Source organism: Melanaphis sacchari, unplaced genomic scaffold (assembly GCF_002803265.2).
Source record: "Melanaphis sacchari strain LSU unplaced genomic scaffold, SCAv2.0 Contig27_pilon_pilon, whole genome shotgun sequence".
Taxonomy (NCBI): Eukaryota; Metazoa; Arthropoda; class Insecta; order Hemiptera; family Aphididae; genus Melanaphis; species Melanaphis sacchari.
Window position 1 is genome coordinate 1609012 of NW_020271152.1, and position 19913 is coordinate 1628924.

The 19913-nt window shown below is 39.9% G+C and overlaps 1 protein-coding gene across 1 annotated transcript in view; it reads right to left on the reverse strand.

Moving 5' to 3' along the window:
• Window positions 1-19913, reverse strand: part of LOC112595541 (nuclear hormone receptor FTZ-F1) — a 63087-nt gene that overhangs the window by 5860 nt on the left and 37314 nt on the right. Inside the window, exons 5-6 of the mRNA XM_025340788.1 lie at window positions 8186-8454; window positions 6031-6783 (exon numbers count right to left, since the gene is read on the reverse strand). Coding sequence (XP_025196573.1) covers window positions 6031-6783; window positions 8186-8454 — 1022 coding nt within the window. The remainder of the gene's footprint in view (window positions 1-6030; window positions 6784-8185; window positions 8455-19913) is intronic.

Consider the following 19913-nt stretch of genomic DNA (forward strand, 5'->3'; position numbering starts at 1 on the left):
GGCGTAAACATGTCACCGTCGTGCGATATAAACAGCACAACTTGGGATTGCAATGTTATAATAACTATTATATAATATAATACATCAGAGGGTGGGAAAAACGAACAGATCCAAAGCCACATATGTCGTCTGATTGGACGCTGCGCCACCTTCGTCGCGTGTAAAGCATGATGCGACAACACAAGGGCACACCACACTATACAAGGTACTAATATCAATAATAATAATAACATACGTTTAATGAAATACTAAACAAATCTCGGGCCGATGAACTTGAGCAAAAAATAAACTACAATAGTAGCAGTTGCCTGTGTATGGAACGACGGAGTCAGTGTCCACCGTGATGTTGATATTACATATTATGTTGTTATATGTAGTTTTTTCTTCAACACTTCCGCGTGCAGTGTAAGCGCGTGTGTGATATTTTCCCCCTTTTTATTGTTCACCAACGTTTAGTAGTCAGAGAACATCATAATTTCAAGGTGACGAAAATTGGCATTAGGTTCACGACACTCAATATTTACACTAAAAACAGCGTATACACGCGTTTTTTTATTATTGTTATTTTTAAGTATAAATATAACACACACACACACACAAATGTTCTTAACCCGCGGTCGTCGCAGAAAACAATGAACCCGAGGAGTGTGTTATAACTTATTGTAAGTATAATACAATAATATGACGCGCAAGGTGTGTATATTACGATATCTGAGAGAATAAACGCCGTCGCGTCGCCTAGAAGACAAATACATAATATTATAAGACCCGACACGTATAACATTAAAAAAAAAAACAACAAAAATAACATTTGATAACACTTAATTGGCGGGCGTATATAGAAAGGGGCCGCGGGTAATGGCGAGACCGATAGTCACTTTTTCAGTTTTTTTTTTTTTTGGCAACCCCAAAAAATAGGTCATTGGAACAACGCGGCGGCTGTGGCGACGACGTTATTTGCGTTATAAACGGTTCGGCGCGTGCGGGGTGTGTTGTATTAAATATATGCTATATTTATATACGTCTCGCGTTATTTGGCGCGCGAACAAACACAATCGACGAAAAATATAAACGAAGACCCTCACGGAAAAAATAAACACACAGACGAGGGAGAATAAGAGGAAAACGGTTTAAGGTTTTCACACCGAAACCAAAAAAAACAATAAGTTATAACGACGGAAATTAAAACCCATCGTCCGGAATGCGTCTAACTGGCAAATAATATTGCAAAAACCCTACCGAGTAAAAAACGAAGCGTTTATAATAATAGTATCATAATAAATGGGACACGATATTATAGCGTAGTACAGGCGTCTTAGGCGACCCACAGACACAAACTCGCAGACTCGCGCACGCGCATACACACGATGACGTATATCCCTTCCAACCCGCGCCCGAGAAAGATCGATCCCTGGCCTGACCATGACCTACCATACACAACCAAATTAACCTAGTTGCAGACTACACCCCTCCACGAACGTTTAACCCCCGCCGATGTCGCCTACGCTATGGTTTAATAATGTTCGACCTCCTCCCCTCGACACCCGAGCTTTAACGACATAATTTTATTATTATATTACATACGTGTTTAAACATCGAGTTGTATACATATTTATATATTATGCATATAATGTGTTGTTTTTTCATCGTTCATCTGATAGACGTCACGCATTCTCCATTCTCAACGAAAACTCCCCAGAGACAAGAAGCGACTATTTCCTCCCCTTCAGCACACCACGCGCAAATAGGGAAAGCTGACCTTTGGCCAAAAAAATTCAGTTAAGTTTTTATTTTAAAATAACCCACTCGTTATACAACTAATATACAACATGGTTATAATATATTTCATTATGACAAAGCAATATAACATACTCGATTATCATCGCTGTACCGTGGTTAAATATTATGGACGTATATTATATACATATGAGCGACTATATTCTGAATAAAACTCGAAACCATCTTTTTTATGTATGATTTGTATATTATCATACCGCCATGGTTTCTAAAAATAAATAAACGATTACATAAGTGTATAGAATTAACACCACGTTTGCAGCACACATCAATAAAAATGAAAAACTATTTGGTTTTAGAAATGTAGTCACACGTTATCGGTGGTTACAAAAATATTTTGTTAACACGTGTGACATCCAAATAAAAATTACATAAAATTTACTGCATAAATGTATTTATATAAATCGTTACGTAAGATATAAACAAGAAATATCATCCTACCAGTAAATTAATTTCGTTTCAAAAACATTCCGCCGAGGCTCCCATAACAATATTACAATATATTTCATATTAATGTTTTATAGTAATACCAGTTTTAAATTCACACTTTAAATTTTCTGAAATGAAAGTTTTTTCATTTCAATCGCAATATGCAAGACTTTTGACCTTGGTTTATGCTTTGTTTATAGTATGTACTTTTATATTTTCATTTTATTTTAATTTAGAAATTCTCCAAAAACAAAATTCTATGTGAATTTCCGTCAAGTAAACAATAATATTATTCTCTCGGCATTCTTTCAGTTAAAATAAAACATTGTTTATGCATAAAACATTGTGCTTAAAACACGTTTTAGATTTTTAACTGTTTCGCAAAGTACATAAGAATATATTGTTTTAATTTTTACGTACGCGCGTATTATATATAACAAAAAAAACTGAAACCGAGCAATGAATATAAATATATTTCAAAATATTTGTGTCACGGGCGCAATGCAAACTTTTCGTCTCGTCGTTTAACGTGTGTTGAACAACAGTCGTGTAATTTTTATAACTTACATACATATATCTAATGGGAGTTGCCCGTTGTACAATGATATCGGAGCACACGCAAGCATATAGCGTATCCGTCCGGTCCACATTTTATGTTTATTCAAGTATATTATTTGATCCACGCATAAAACGCCGAGACCTATTAATAATAGATACCCGAAAAACGAATTTTTTGGAGAACGTTACTAATAAACGTTATCATATATTATTATTTTATTTATTAAAAACGTTCAGAATTGTTTTATAAAAATAATTTGATATTTATATACATATAAGACGTATACAATGCATAATACGTAAATATCTCAAGTTATTTTAATAAGTACAAAATGTTTGATAAAATACGACCGTGACTGAAACACCAATCGGAATGTTTTCTTTTGTTGAAAAAAAAAATCAACAATATTTAAAATTTTCAAGACTTAAAATTTTTTAAACAAAACTATATTGAAAATTACGGGTCAAAAAAAAATTGTATTCAACAATAAAGTGTAACGTGTAATCAAATCGTGTTCTTTCATATTGCCATTAAAAAGTATTAGTGTAAATAACATAAAACTTGAGAACATATTTTAATATTTAATTGGCGGTTGGCTACAGCCTATTGTTAGTATTGAAACCTATATTGTAAGTAAATGCTTTGATAGTAATCAAAAGTACAAAAAAAAAAAAAAATTAAAACTAGGGAAAGAATGGGCTGGCGGGTTTATCGAGTAGTACAACGGTCGAACTTTCGTGCGGGGGCGCTCCTTTCCGGCCATCTATACGTCACCCGCGAATACCTCTACCGCGCCATCGATATGACCCAGAAAAAACACAAACACACACTAAAGTGATATTAGTGTAAAATAAACCGACGAACGAACAAATGAAATATTCAACTAAGTTTGCAACTGCCGGTCGAGCCGCAAGCAAAACGATGTTAAATATTTCAAACACAAGTTGTAAATTTTTAACAACGTTAAAAAATGTAAAGGTATAAAAATCATATTTTATTTCCGATTCGTACACAATAGTGTTACACTGCGACGGTATGGCATTTCCCGAACTATACAAGCGGTAGCGTACAATGTCAACTAACTGATATCAGGACTTTTCTCGGTGACTGGGAGTGGACGTTGCGTTATTATTTATAATTAATAATTAGAGGCATTCTTGCTTTACGGCTGTAGATAAAAATAAAAATATATCAAATATTATTATTTTATGTCAAAAACATCATTGACATTTAAAAATATTAAAACTGATGTATTAGATAAAGTAACAATGTAAATTGTTTTTTTCATTTAATATTATACTTAGTTTCGATTAAGCACAACCTTTGAGTTAATTTATTTGGTAATTACTGGTTTGAACGCAATATATTAAGTATATTAAAAACTTCAACATAAGCGTGTGTATCTCCGAGAAATATACCCAGGACGAAACAAATTTGAGGGCCGGTCAAATGGTTTTCCCCGGATCGAATATTTTTCAGAGTCACCCCCTCCCCCGCCGAGTCCTAAGAGTATCATCGTCACACTCCCACACTTAAACTATGCAATATATTATGATTATGCATAATAAATAACAATATTGCGAGTACGGTCGAGGGCGACATTGTCGTTCCGATTCGATTGAACGCATAATAATAATAATAATAATAATAATGTATTTTATCAACGACGACGATGTCGGCGGAACGGCAACGCCGACACATAATGAGCATCGTCAAAAGGCGGCGAAGCGGAGGGAACGGCGAGCACCACCGCTGCCGCTGCCGCCGCCACCACTACCGGCACCACCATCGAGGACGTCGCCGCCGCTGACCCCCTAAATCGGGCCCCCGGGACGACTGCCGCGACTACCGCACAATACGGGGCCGGTGCCGCGACCATCGGCTGTCTTTGTGCCTTGTGCCGGGCCAACGGCAGCCGAGCGCCATGCGCTTACTCGCTGCACAGTGCTCGCACTGTATATTTATACTCTTTTTTTGTATATTTTTAAACGACCGACGACGCGCGCAATTAGAAACGTCGTCGAACGGTATGATAAATAGCACAGGTACGCGTGTGCATAACATTACGATATTGTCATTACGATGCACATCGCACACACGGTCGCTAGCTAATACGAGCTGCCGTTTTTTTTTTTTTTTTTTTTAAATAATATCAATATAATATATAATACAGGCACGACGCCATTGCTGTAACTCTTATATTTTATTATTATTATTATTATTATATTTCACAACAGAAAAATAATATACGCGAATCCCACGGGATTTCGCGTGTCGCGGTTGTTTTCCCGAGCGGGCTGTCCCGTCGCACGCACCACGCGATATAATATAATACGCACCTCTTACGATATAACGACAATAATAATAATAATAATAATAATAATAATAATAATAATAACACAATCGTTGCTGAGGCTAACTCGTTTTTTTTTCGGCCGCCATAATAATATATCATTTCGATCGTAATTAAATAATAAATACGAGAAAAAAAATCGCACGCACGGCATCGACGGCATTGTTGTACACACATGCACATACATACACAATCGGTTTCGAGTCGTTGGGCTTTCAGTGCGCCGGAGTTGCGCAAAACGGCGCGGGCCAACCGCCGGGCGACTGTGAGTGCGAGTGCGTTACGTACACAACAACGACTTACCGAGTGCTTGCGCGTGTGTGTGGCGGCGATGAACTTGGCCTGATTTTTTTTTGTTCGTATACCCACTCTCCCCCCTTCATCACACACACACACACACACATACACACAGACACAACAATATTTGCAACCAACCCGAACCGCGAAACGATCGGTCTACCGCTGTTTTCATAATGGACCGATCACGCGCGCGTGTGTACAAACACGAAATTGTACACACATAATAATATGTCAATATATTATAATATAATATATCATGTACATTGAACACGACCATCTCTGCATAGGTATGGGGGGGGGGGGTTGCTTATCGCCTGTCGCTCGAGCATATCGGCTGTGTGTGAGTATACACACATATCGACGGCTCGCCCCTCGAGAGCTGCAGAGCGAAATCGGGTTTGTTTTTTTTTTTTTTTTAATCTCGTCATCCCGCAAATAGAAATCGTCTACACACACCGACGTTTTTGTACCACGTCGTCGTCATGGCGGTATAGATGACGTGCCATAATGATCATACGCGACTCGATTAGGTTAGGTGAGATAAGATAAGCCGACGTATTATGTTATTATGCATTAAGTAGAGATCGTTTACCTTTAAATCTTTGAAGAACACCGAATTCCGCGCCCAGTCCACCTGCGAGAATAGATTCTGGTCGAGCACCTTGCACATGAGCTCGAACAGATCGACCTCGCACTGGTTGTACGTCTGGTTCTGCAACAAGCCGAACAGCGAGCTCTGCCACTCCCGGTCGTCCAGGCCCTGCACGAAGTCCCGGATCATGGGCGACATGCCTTTGACGCCGCCGCCGCCGTTGGCGGTCGTGGCCGCGGCGGTCGACGTGCTACCGCCGCCGTCCACCATCTGCTGTTGCTGCTGTTGCTGCTGCTGCTGCTGCGGCACGTGGTGTTGCTGCTGTTGCTGTTGCTGCTGGTGCGCGGACAACAGGTAGTTGTTCTTGGGCGACGACGGTGGCGACCACATTTTGTTCACGGACAACATGGACGCGGCCGGAACCGCCGACTGCTGTTGCTGTTGTTGCTGCTGGGCCTGCTGGTGATGTTGCTGGTGTTGCGACGGCGGCACTCCGCCGTTCGCTCCGACCATGTTGGTCACGCCCGTGCTGCTGCTGCTGCTGTTGTTGTTGTTGTTGTTGTTGCTGCTGCTAGTGTTGTTGTTGTTGTTGCCGTTGGCCGATGCCACGATTTGCAGCGTCATTTGCGAGTGTTGGTTGACCACACACGTGGTGCCTCCGGCGCCCGTGGCCAGAGACCCGAGTCCGGCCTGACCCAGAGCCACGGCGATCGGGCTGGGAGACGAATCGGGTGAAGACGTCAACGAAGACACCTGTTCGAGAACAAACAAACGTATTATAAGATATGTCGCGCTACTAAATCTATAAGGTTTTCCGCGTCCACCGCGCCTAAACTACCTTTTCGTTTTTAGTGCGAATTGGGAAGCACTCGTGTAAGACGTTACAATTTAAAAATGCTCACATCTCACTTTAAAAATATATATATATTATCCAAATATTTTCCAAAAATAGCCACCGTAAGAACACATAAAGTTTGATAATAGCTCAATTCACTTATATTATCTAATACTACATAAACTTAACATACGAAGTTGGTTCTACTGAACGCAATTTTATTACGTCACACTTAGGTTAGGTAGTGAAAACTAATAGAACATTGTAACAACATTCTTCTTTAGCGCAAATCGTACGCCGCCTATAGGCGACAGTCGATAAAATATCAAAACCCACGAGACGGGCTTTTGGCTCACGGTGATCGTGTAAAAATAATGTTAATTGGGGCGAGAGGGGATGGGGGATTTCCATTTCGCACCAGTTTAAACAACTACGCACATTTTATACCGAGCCTACGCGATCGCGTAGGACACCACATCGGTCGCCACAGACATCATGCGCGTTGCAACGACGACCGCGCGTTATATTATTATTATATGTGAAATTGATTACCGCAAAGTTACCCACGCAAATACGTAAATAATATTGTTATGTGATGATATGCGTTCGTCCGATGAGAAAAATAATATCGACGCAGATACATCACACACCGTAATTACACTCAAAAACAATAATATATAATTATTTTGTAGGAAGCTCATCGTCGGGTACGGTTTGAAAACAGAAAAGTCGAACGCCGATGTGATGCGCAATGATCGTGGTGATGTAATGTTGGAAACGATTATGTTAAATAAAACTGATCGATAACGCGCGGTTGTCACTTCAGATAGGGGCGGTGTGTTACACTATCGTTGTATGCGCGCTTCCTGTACATTAAAAAAGGTTGATTTTTTTTTTTATTGTATAAACACGCATGGACAATAAATTAATAAGATATCGAAATACATTGGTAACGTACAACACTTGATAGGGGAAATCACCATTGGTAGGGAATATCTCGCGCAAGCTTAGAGCATAATATTATCTAATGTTCGAGTGGGCTCATCGGGGATACGGTTTGAAGACGTGGATTGAATTAAAATGCTATAGTATTAAATGTAAGTTTCGTGTAAAAAAAAAAACGCTTATAATTTAGTTTTGCGAATTTATTTTTAATTTTAATTTGTATGCCGTTGAGTAAGGGCTTGATAAGTTTCGATTTATGATGAGACATTGTATACCTAACACCGAGAAACGTTCATGGTTGTTGTTAATGTTATTTATTTTTTCTTAAACGTTTCCAAACGCGGTAATAATATGAAAACCGCAAAATTGTCTCACCTGGGGAATCTGAATTTCTTGTTTGATGTGCAAACTGGACACCGATGACGTGATGGTGGAGCCTGGGTACTGGCCTAGCGTGACCGCGTCGCCGGCCAACATGGCGAATTGGTGGTGGTTGTTGGCTCCGGCCGACGTGACCACGCCGCCGCGCAACGTCTGCACGGCCATCTGTCGCTGACGCATCATCTGCAACTTTCTCGCCCTGTCTCGTTTGTACATCGGTCCGAATTTGTTTCGGCCTCCTCGCATCCTGTCCGCTCGGACGGCTGAAACACAAAACGACACACCATTAGTCAAAATTGTTCGACTTTACCGGTTTAATTAAAATATTAAAACACGATCTAAACGATATTTAATATTATCACTATTCGTAAATGATATTATATGCCACCGAAGAGCACGATAATAGACTGTACAAACGTTACAGCTGCGTGAGGGGGTGTCATGGAGTACTTGGTTTAATCTTGGTTGAGATTTTTAATAAAAATTTGTTTGTTTTGATATTGGTTATAATTATTAGCTTTATAGATTTTTGTATTAAAATTTCATCAACATATTGCTTTGACCCAAAATAAAATTGTTTATCTGTTTAACATAAAACGTTTTGACACTCCAACTTCATAATGTAGCGAAAGCTTTTGGGGATTGTAATAACATTGCGAGACATTGTATATTTAATAATGGTAAATGTATATTGTTGTGACCGAGTCTATATATAATGTTATTATAACGTTGTAGTCGAGGTGTGATCATAATTATTATTAAATAATTTGTTTCACAACGTCGTAAGAACGCTAAAAACAATAGACCACGATTACGCCACTCGCGACCGGCGGCAACGGTGGCGGCACAGAGCCAAATGTGAAATGGACAACGGAAATCCTGTCCGGCTGACTGCCGATGGCGGAGATTTACGAACTCGACCGCGAAAAAATAGCAACCGCCCAAATGTGTTAACTACGCAGTCGAAATTGAGTAGACAATGTCTAAATTTACAGTGAACGTTTAATACGAAATTTCAACTAATATCACTGTAATTGACCGGGGGGTAGAGGGGACAGGAACGTATGCCTTGCATATAATTTAAATAGAAAAATAAATTGTAGGATTGGGCGCAAAAATTCAAAAATAATAACGATATGAGGAACACCACCGTTATCCGACGACGAAGATCATAGTATACGAGGAGCCGCATTCGAGAAAATGATCGTGTCGATACAAATAATATACGTACTCGGTAATTTAAGTACGTGTAGGATAAGTGTGTAGACTACATATTATTTTATATTATAATATGTATAAAGCATGATGTATATACATGTATACGTATATGTACCTACGAGTGTGTGTTTTTAGCCAACAATGGTTCTCATCGCACAGGTTTCCCCGCCACGTCTGTACGAGAGAACAATATAATGATAGTGAAAAAATAAAATAAAAAATACCTCCTATTATTAAAGTTATTACCAAACCGACATATTATATTATTACTATTATTATACGCGAGACGACCGCGGAACGTTACATACGACGACGACGACGACGACGACGACGACAACGCAGAGACGTAGAAGAGGGACACCGCACGGCGTAACGACGAATGGTGACGGCAGTGGTATTGCATAGTCATCCTCTATATTATACTTTATAGGTATAATATGTACATATTTTAATATTTTATTATTATCAACGTTGTCATGCGAGTATTGGTACAATGACTATGACTCTAACGCGTTTGTACGAAAAACACTCGTCGTTATCATTATTGCTACAATTAATGGTTCAAAAAAACAAAACAAAAATAATCAAGAAAAAATTCGTAAAGTTTAGATATATAGGTTGATAAAATAATATATTGTTGACGGTTATTTGACTATCGCGACAGCGTCTTAACGACTTAAAATCAAAATGGGTCAGTGGTTTCAAATGCAAAAAAAAAAATAAATAAATAAACCGTCTGTACACATCCCGTCGTACACGCTATCATTACGAGTAATAAACAATAATTATATATAATATTACACGCTCGCTGTACCCGCCCGACGTCGCTGGACGACGACGACTACGTAATATATTTTTCTCAGTTTTACGCGCGCAAACACAATTCGGTTTTAAAATATTAAAATATATTAATTTATACTAAATACAATAATAATTCATAGGCGCTCGTGCGTATTCATAATGCGCCGTACAAGTCATAAATTTTCGATATAGAGGGTGGGAGGATGAAAACGACTGTTGGTCGTCGACGAATATTATTACGCCGCGTAACGAGAAGAAAACGAAAGAAAAAATACAAACATTTTTCCGGACGGCATAAAATCGTATTCTGGCGGGCGCACGTCGCGTTGTATTATTATTGTAATGCTGCAATAGTGTACGCGACGACGATGATGCTGATATTATTATTGTTGTATCGAGTACCTATATACCTATATATACTAATACTATACTCTATACGTATTTATTTTTTTTTAAGTATAAAATAATTTAATGATAATATATTTAATGATTACGCGCCGGCCGCACAGATCTCGCGGTAGAAAAAAACAAAATATGCTTTGGTTGCCGTAAACATAAACCGGTTATAGCGCAGGTTATGACGCACAGGTAATAAACAAAAAAAAATAAAAAATTAGATACACACTGTAGATAATAATACATAATATACGCGACCAAAGATAGTGATATAATAAAACATATGGTCGTCTTCAATCGACTGTATTGCGATTGTGATAAGGTGCGGAGACCAATATATCTGCTTTATCTGCAGCGTACCAACTACCAAAACACATTATCTGTACTTAGAAGAAGCGTCAAAATATTTATAATATTTTGTATGGCATCGACTCGTTTTACATTTTACTCGTGGAAATATAAAGAATTCGTTCAGTCGGCCGATCAAAGTAAGACGAACTATTAATTATTATAATATAATGAGTTTTACGGTTTCAAACGATAAGAAAAAAAACCGCAAATCGAAAATATTAAACCAACACAACTCTATTCCCGCGGCATCGAAATCAATAATAATAACGTCAGTCAGAGTAAAACGTTTTTCCGATCGGATTCGCCAATAATACACATGTCGAATAATAACAATAATGTTATAATACGCATGCCCGTGCGTGTGGTGAATTTGTGAGCATTGCGCCACGGCTCCATTGCGTAAGGATATGCGCGCGATTTCAAAACGTAATTTTAGTGGATACATATCGAGATTGGGCGTTAAAATGAAAATAATTACAAAGCGCATTGCGTAATTTACGAAATAACGTCGTCGTCGTCGTCGTCACCACCACTACCGTCGCGATCCATTATTGGATGGAATCGATTACGGACTAGGGGAAAAAAACGTTTCTATATATACCCTACCCCGCGCGGAACGAAGGTATATGTGTATACACTATACAAAGGATAACGAATAGTCGCCAAAGGATTTATATACAACACATTATTATGTCCGTAAGTTAAGACTTTAATTTTGATTAAAGCTCGGGATATTTTTTTTTTTTTGCAGATCGCTATCGATATCCATCCCGGAATTATAGCACTATATTGATTCCGTTTCTATTCGCTCCAAAACTCCGTTATCGTTATCGTTATTATTATTATTCTCTCGTCGTCGTATTATATTATAGTCGTCGTCATCCTCCTCCTCCTCGTCCTCCTTTTATTACACCACCGTTCGATATCGTCCCGCCGGTCAACAATTATTATCGTTTCGGCGCTCTTTGCGGAATTTCCACGCTCGTACGTTATCGAGAAGCTCGTTAAAAACCGATCGCCTCGAAATGTTTACGAGCGCATTCATGAGACGAGACACGAGCATATCTACTGTATATACATATACGCACACATGTACGTGATAACCATGATAAGAGTCTTTGGCGGCGAAGAGCTTCTTCTAAGTTATAACCGATAGCCGTACAGTGACGGAATAAGACAATGATTGTCAACACGTTGTGAATAATATCACAATTATTATTATTCCATAAAATTCGATATTATCACATAGTGCATTATAATAATATGATTAAATTATGTACGGTGCGCTTCAGACGCGGAGAGCAGCGAGACGGTGGGAGATAAGGAGGTGACCGATTTTCTCGGCCGCAGTTGTATATTATACACAAACACGATCTCGAAGGCGTGTGGCCTTGAGAACAACACCACCGCCGAAGTCGCCACGAACGATAGATACACGCCGCTTACGCAATTAAGCGGCAGCGTTGCGGCTACGCGCAAGTGCGCGACGCGGCGGCTATGTAATAATATATTATTCCATTAAGCGGGGAGGCGAACGACGATTGTGTGCATATTATGTACTCGCCTAGCGCGCGGTTGTTGCGACGTTGCCGTATAGCCGTCGCCGTCGCCGCCGCCGGCCGGTCACGGTGTACGGAGACTTGAACGCCGCCACCGCCGCTGCCGTCGCCGTCACGTGTAATGATATGTACGTACAAGGAGAGAATATATTCGGAAAGAAAAGAAAAAAAAAAACTCGAAATTACAATAACAGTAGCGCGTTATTAGTCGGGAGGACGGCGCAAAGTATAGAGGTGAAGGGGACCGAGTGAAAACGCGCGTCAAATCGCCCGACGATTATTTTGTACATGTTATTATTGCTGTACACTGTACGACACTAAAATATATAATTACAATGGGCGATGATATTTGATTCTAGAACGACAACTCTGTATAGTTTGCACACATAACAGCTGTTGTGGTATAAAATACTGATTGATCGACTGCCACTCGAAGTCAGAGAGAGAGAGAGAGAAAGAGACAGACAGATAAGTTGGCCATCTCAACGATGCGGCCGGTGGTGGCCGAAGATCGCGGGTGCCCGTCAGTGCGAATGCGAATGCAGCGGCAGTATATTATTATGCACACGATTTACGGTCAAGGCCATTCGCCTTGGCCCAGTCGCGGCGGAGAAAAGTGAGTGCGCCGCGAGAGTTATGTATAAATAATAATATAATAGCTGGTGCACAATAATACGAAAGAAAGCACGTGCAGAACCGCCGCCGAGTTCCGCTTTTACTTTCTTCGGTTTTGCCGGCTCTTTGCACGTATATGAAGACCGAAGGTCGTATCGCCGAATTAGCGTCGTCGTAATCGGGAAAAATTGATGCACTTCTCCGTCGGTGCATATACATCGCCATCGCCGCGAACGAGATTCGACGAAATTACAGTTGCAGTCGCGCAACTATACATATAGACTCGAGAGTTACGACCGGCGGTATCTTAATATGATAGGCATCGATGATAGTGACTTGGTCAGCGGTTGACGGTTGGTATAAAATATCTAAAACAATCAAATTGCGTTCGAACACAACTAGGATTTAACGCGTATACGATAAAGGATGCAGCCTATACAAATATTTTACAGCGACTTTATCTACCTATATCCCAGATAACAAGACAAGAAAAAACGCATCTGCGTGATGTATAGATAACACTGTGTTTATGAGAAAGGGTGCACAAACTGTAAACAAATAATATAATATAGGTAATGCAGTACAGATTATGCAGTAGGTAGACGAAACAACGCCGACAATCGGTGTTGGTTTTGTATACGGACTGTAAACAAAGAGGATAACATTAGAGAAACACAGTAGAGTTATTTATACTGCAAATAATGTTTCGTGTAACGTGATAACTGATAATTGTAGACAAAGATAAAACGACGTGTAATAATTTTACGAAACGACAAATTTTAGATTTTGTTTAGAGAACTATGCATCGGACACCATCGCAGTTGTATTATATATATACTAAACCAATAACAGTATTAATAAAATTGAGTTCACGGGTTAAACCCGTGAGTAACAGATGATATAAAAAAAAGATCATTGATATTCCACAGGAAGTATAAGAAAACTGCAGGAATTGGTGATGATGTATAGGAGAGAGTTGTGAAGTGATTACAGACGTAACAGATAGGTATAATGCATTATACATATAATATTATAGACACCTACCTTAAATAATATATCTCCTAGGTGTACATAAAAAAAAAAGAGCCAAGACGTTGTATGAATAGTGATGAGTTACTGGAAGAGATTACGTTATTTAGTTACGTGTTTTTAAAGTTGGTGAATTATAGCTCATTGTGTTTTAATACCAATGCCACACTTTTATCAAAATAAATTAATTTCGTTTTTGAGTAGAATGCACATACGTACATACGTTTAATTTTTTAAATAAGTTTTGGTTTTCATTTAATTGATGGTATATTCCCACGTTTATATTGGAAATACAAGTATATAATATAAGCGACTCATGGCATAAGTATAAAAATCGTACAAAATAATAGTACATTTTGTCAAGTGAGAGGCATAGAATTTCTGAATACTGCATGTGAAAATTGTCAATTATTCCGTTTTTTCTTCTATTAAACGAACACAAATTGATCGGATTTTTTTTCTCTCGCGAATCTATTCTTGTCTGAACACCAGGAAGAGATGCTCTACAGTTGAAGGTCTAATGGTTGTACGGAGAGATATTACTAGGAAGTTATCGTTGTTGCGACGCTGCCGTCGACGGCGGGTTCACCTTGATTATCACACCGCCACACGCCGCCACGGTGTTAACAACAACCCGGAATGGACACAACAATGCATACAATTTTAAACAGGAGAAATACATACTCCACCTCTCCACCGCTATACAGGCCCAGTCGGATTATTATAAACAAAAGCACATAAATCGAGTTAAATTAAACTATTGAAGTACCTAACGGGGAAACGTTTCGGAATTCTGATAATAGGCAATGAAATGGAAAAACAATTTTGATTTTGTTTTACTGTACACAGTATACCTACATACACCTGCAGTACATTATGCTATACAGGTGTACTATATTACCTACCTACTCTATTATATTGCACCTCGTTCGTATTAGCCTCACGGGGCAACCCCAAGGGGAGCTCTATCGAAATCGTACCGATAACTTTCTAAAACTAATCTATATTATGACATTATTATATTACATTACAACGGGCATATTGTTAAGGCGTCTATTATTATGCTGTGATTAGGTATTATTTTTGTTCTTATTGTTATTGATAGTAATAATAATAATCATAATTAAGTAACTAACGCCTCGGGTCAATGTTTATATTATACACGAAAACTAAGAACGCAAGTCCTACATTTTACGACACATGCTGTAAGTAGATTAAGATTTGAAACCTTTAAAGTTCAATAAGAAAAATGTTCATTAAACAGCTAGTAAATAAGCCAAATCTAAGTAGCTATTACGAAAAAAATGTTATCTTGTTAAGTAGGTATATTTAATTTAAGGCACCGGAAAATATTCATTATGGTTTAAATCAGGATTGTTTATTTGATCAAATGTTTTCAAACGTCAAATAACATATACAATACAATGCAATATAATAATATATAAAGGCGGATTTTATTTTATTATTTTTACTGCATACACGAGTAGACTAACAAAATTCGTTGATATAAAAAAAAACCGTAGTAAAAATGTTTATTTTGGTCACGTAATATTGTTTCGTTCAATATTGTTTAAACTTGTACAACAGTTTCAATTTCACCACCATGACGCGACTATATGTCATTATCGAAACGTTATTATTTTTCCTCGAGAAGAAAACTGCAGCACGGATCTATAATATAATATTATACGATATTGTCCCGTGAGCGAACGGACGGTCGCAATGAAGTAACCTAACCTTATAAAGGCACATTGATGGCAATTTTTTTTCCATTCTCTCTCTCTCTCTCTATATATACTTATATATACATGTCGCGTGTTATATATCCCGGGGTAAAGGGAAATATAAGAATTAAGAAGGGCTGTTACATAGTATCAAATCCGAATAGTGGTGGCGACGGCGGCGAATCGTGCTTAACCTTGACGACTTGGCGTGGCGCTATATATTCTCAAGGCTGAAAACGCCAAAGCTGTGATAATACGTGCAACCGCACCCGACGGTTAATAATCGTCATCTTCAGTACTCATTATCATCATTATCGTCGTATCACAAACCGTCATAAATACCTACACCCTACGTAACACGACGGGCAAGGCACACGTTTAGCGCGGCAATATAATAACAGTCGTCGTCCGTTTTCTCTTTGTCCCGCTACCGTCGCTGCCCACCGCCACTATAAGTTCACCGAAGATCGGTTTGAATAATATTATATTTTACTGTTTAACAGCGCGTGCGTGTGTGTCGTCGTCATATCGGATTGTGAAACTGGTTGTACCTAATAAAATTAAATAAAATTCGGGCACGTGACCATCGACAGGTGGTGGGTACAAACGACGGGAGGGCGGGCGAACGGACGGGCGGGCGCGCGGTGTACGTAATGGTGAGGCCGAGTTTGGAGAAAGTGAACCCGATGTCGTGTACACACGTATCTATAATATAATACATAATGTTATACAGAAGAAGAAAAAGAAGAAGAATACGATATGTAACGCGCGTACAATAATGTGTATACGCGTATTATAATAATGGTATGGTATAATATATTATATATTATGTGGTAGGCACAGAAGAGAGAAAACTGGAAGGGGCCGGCGAGAAAGATATGGGACGCGCGTCTGCGCTGAGGCAATCGAACGGCGACTGTTGCGTAATGTTTGCTCCGGGCACGTCTGCAGACATTGACAGTGGCCCATTTCGGCGATATGATATTACAAATCATCAAATGTCCAGAAAAACTGGCAATTAGTGAAACGGACGACCATAGAAATCGTTTCGTACAAAAAAAACTCGATTTAATTTTTAATTTTTTATCGTTTACCTAATGTCCTATCCTATAATAATAATAATAATATTAAGTAGCCGTCGTCTGTTCAATCGATAAATCGTTCGTATTGAGGTTACATATAATATTAATATGCGGATGGAAATAATATAACAGTACAGACGCACAATATCCGACTAATAAAAACATGGCTCAACAGAGCCAATTGCTCTTTGCAGCGTTCATCCGTCCGTAATTTCATCACGAGCGGACGCGGAGCACATAAAAAAAACAATACATGCATAATATAGGTCTCGGCGCGTAGAGACATTTACGACGCGGTTACGTACCGCCCACGTGTGATAGCTCTCCACAAGCAGACGTTCCGTCGGTGAAAGCCGGACACACACACACACACACCATAGGTTATAATATTTCGGTTGCAACCGCACCCCAGACGCTTTCGACATTAAGTACAAACCGTACAACAATAATTGTCTGGACATTGTCATTCAAAGTTATTTTTTCTACATCTTTTCAGCGTGGAGCGAGACGACGACGACAAAAAAAAGGTAATAAAAATACAAGTGAAAACGTCTGCGTTATGTTTTTTCGAAAGCAAAAATGCACGCACAAAACAGATCGCGGTTAACGTACTTTTTACTGGGAATTGAGATAATATTAATGTACTGGTTACATGCGTACGACATACAATAATACACGATATATGATATATAGGTATGAGGTATGAGTATTTACGTTTAGTTGTGAAGTCGCGCCGTAGATATAATATTATATTAATAATATTATAAAATAATAGCATGTTCCGACGGGGGCCGCCACCTGGGTAGAATTATTATGATGCAAAGCAAAACGAATGTCGCAAGACGCGGTCGAAAACGGACGGAAAATATCGATTCGATTCGGCCGGCGTTTTGAAATAACCGACAGTAGCAATACGTATAGTTTTACGGATGGCGAACCAACAGGCATTTTTACCCCGCGACCAGGCCCACAGGTCGTTAAAAATTAAAAAACACGAAATTCGTTTTTCCATTAGAACACACAACACACACACTTAGCAGTGTCGACACAAACACCACGAAAAACCAGCGGCGCGCGTGAATGTATCGCCATCGTATATTCTATTCCAACGGATTTGGCTATACATGAAACCATAAGAAACAGTGGACTCTGATAACTCGCAGTGTTAGGTGCAGACGAAAACAATATTTAAAACAATAAAAAATAAAATAGGTCAGTCGATCGAACGAAACGACGCTTGTCTGATAAAACGATGTGCAGCACGCACGTATTTCGGCGCCAAATCAAACTACTAACATGACGAAGCTTACGGGACGTTAGAAAATGTAATTAGAATAAAATTATTTTATCGTTGAACATGCGAAGCCGCGTACACCGCTATAGAACAGAATCGCCATAATTAATAATAATATTATCATTATCATTGTAAATAAATATTAAATAATATTACAGTGTTAGCGGCATTAAAAAAAAAACGCGTTTATCGTCGTTACGTGACGACTACGGATGCGGCGGCGGCGATAGCAGCGGTTGGGTGTTGGCGGACCACGTTCGTATATACATCGAGTGAAACCTACAACGACGGCGTCGGGTCCGCAGGGTCTCTGGGGCGGTCTTCTCATTTCTCGTATTATTATTACTATTTACCCCGGCGGACAGAGATTATTTAGTAATAATCGAAAACGTTAAAATAATATTATATTACAATAATGTAATTCCTCTATGGTCGGAGTAAGAGAGAAAACGACGACGATTCGGTGACGGCGGCGATAGCGATGGTTACGCCGCCGCCGACACCGGTCTATACACCGTACAATGACCGACACACACACACACAGACACACACACGCACGCACAACAGAGAATATTCCGATCGGCCGCGTTCAGAAAAACCGGTCCCCCGCGGCGGCGGGGCGGAGGCGCGTCTCATTATAAAAAGCGACGACGACGACGTACACGCGGCGCACCGGCGAGCGCTTATAGGGGGCATTGTAACGAAAATGAATAAATCGTACGAGGAAAAAAACCGACTGACGTTTTTGCCGGACGCTACACGCTACGAGAGCTTTACTCGACGACGGACGAACGACGTCTTATTCCAAGCACGATATCTTCTCGTCGCTCGGGAAAAGACACGTCACGAAGAAAAAAAAACGAAAAAAAGACAAAATGTTGTCGAAAACGGCGGAATTTCAATCGCGTATTAATACGTCAATCGTCCGCGCCGTTTTCGGAGGCGACAAAAGTCTCTCGGGCCAACGGTCTTAAAAATATGTTTCGAAAATCGTACGCCACCGCGCGGATAGGACGGCGTGCAGCAGAGGCGGGGTAAAGGGAAAAACTCGCGTAATAATTTGCCGCCGCGTACACCCGGTGAGCGGTGCGTTCGTGCGTGCGTGCGTGTGCGCGCGGGTGTGTGTGTGTGTATGTGTGTTGTGCATATTATACGCGGGCGGCGGCGGCGCGGCCCGCAACTGGGCCAACAGGCCGAGCGGGGGGTGACGTTGGGCGGAGATTGGGTGACCTATCGCCGGGACCCTAATTAAAGGAGCGCGTTGCGAAACGCCTAGGCCGCGCGCGCCGCGCTCGTGTGTGTGTGTGTGTGTGTGTGAATATACGCGCAAGTATATACTCGGGTAAGCGTGTAAGCGCGTATGTGAGCAATACTGGTGTGTGTTCGGTTTACGTGAACGCGCCCAGCAAATACACACACACACACACACACACACACGTCTTTAAATGAATAATATGCTAATCTACATTCTGAATGCATTGTGTGTGCGTGCGCGCGCGACAGCAAAAGAAAAAACACAAACACGCACACACACACACACACATACGCAAACATCAAACCGCACCGTCGAGAGTGAGAAGAATGATGACAACTATTGTGCAACAGCCTACGCGCGCACACACGTACCTGCAGGTGTGTGTGTGTGTGCAGGCG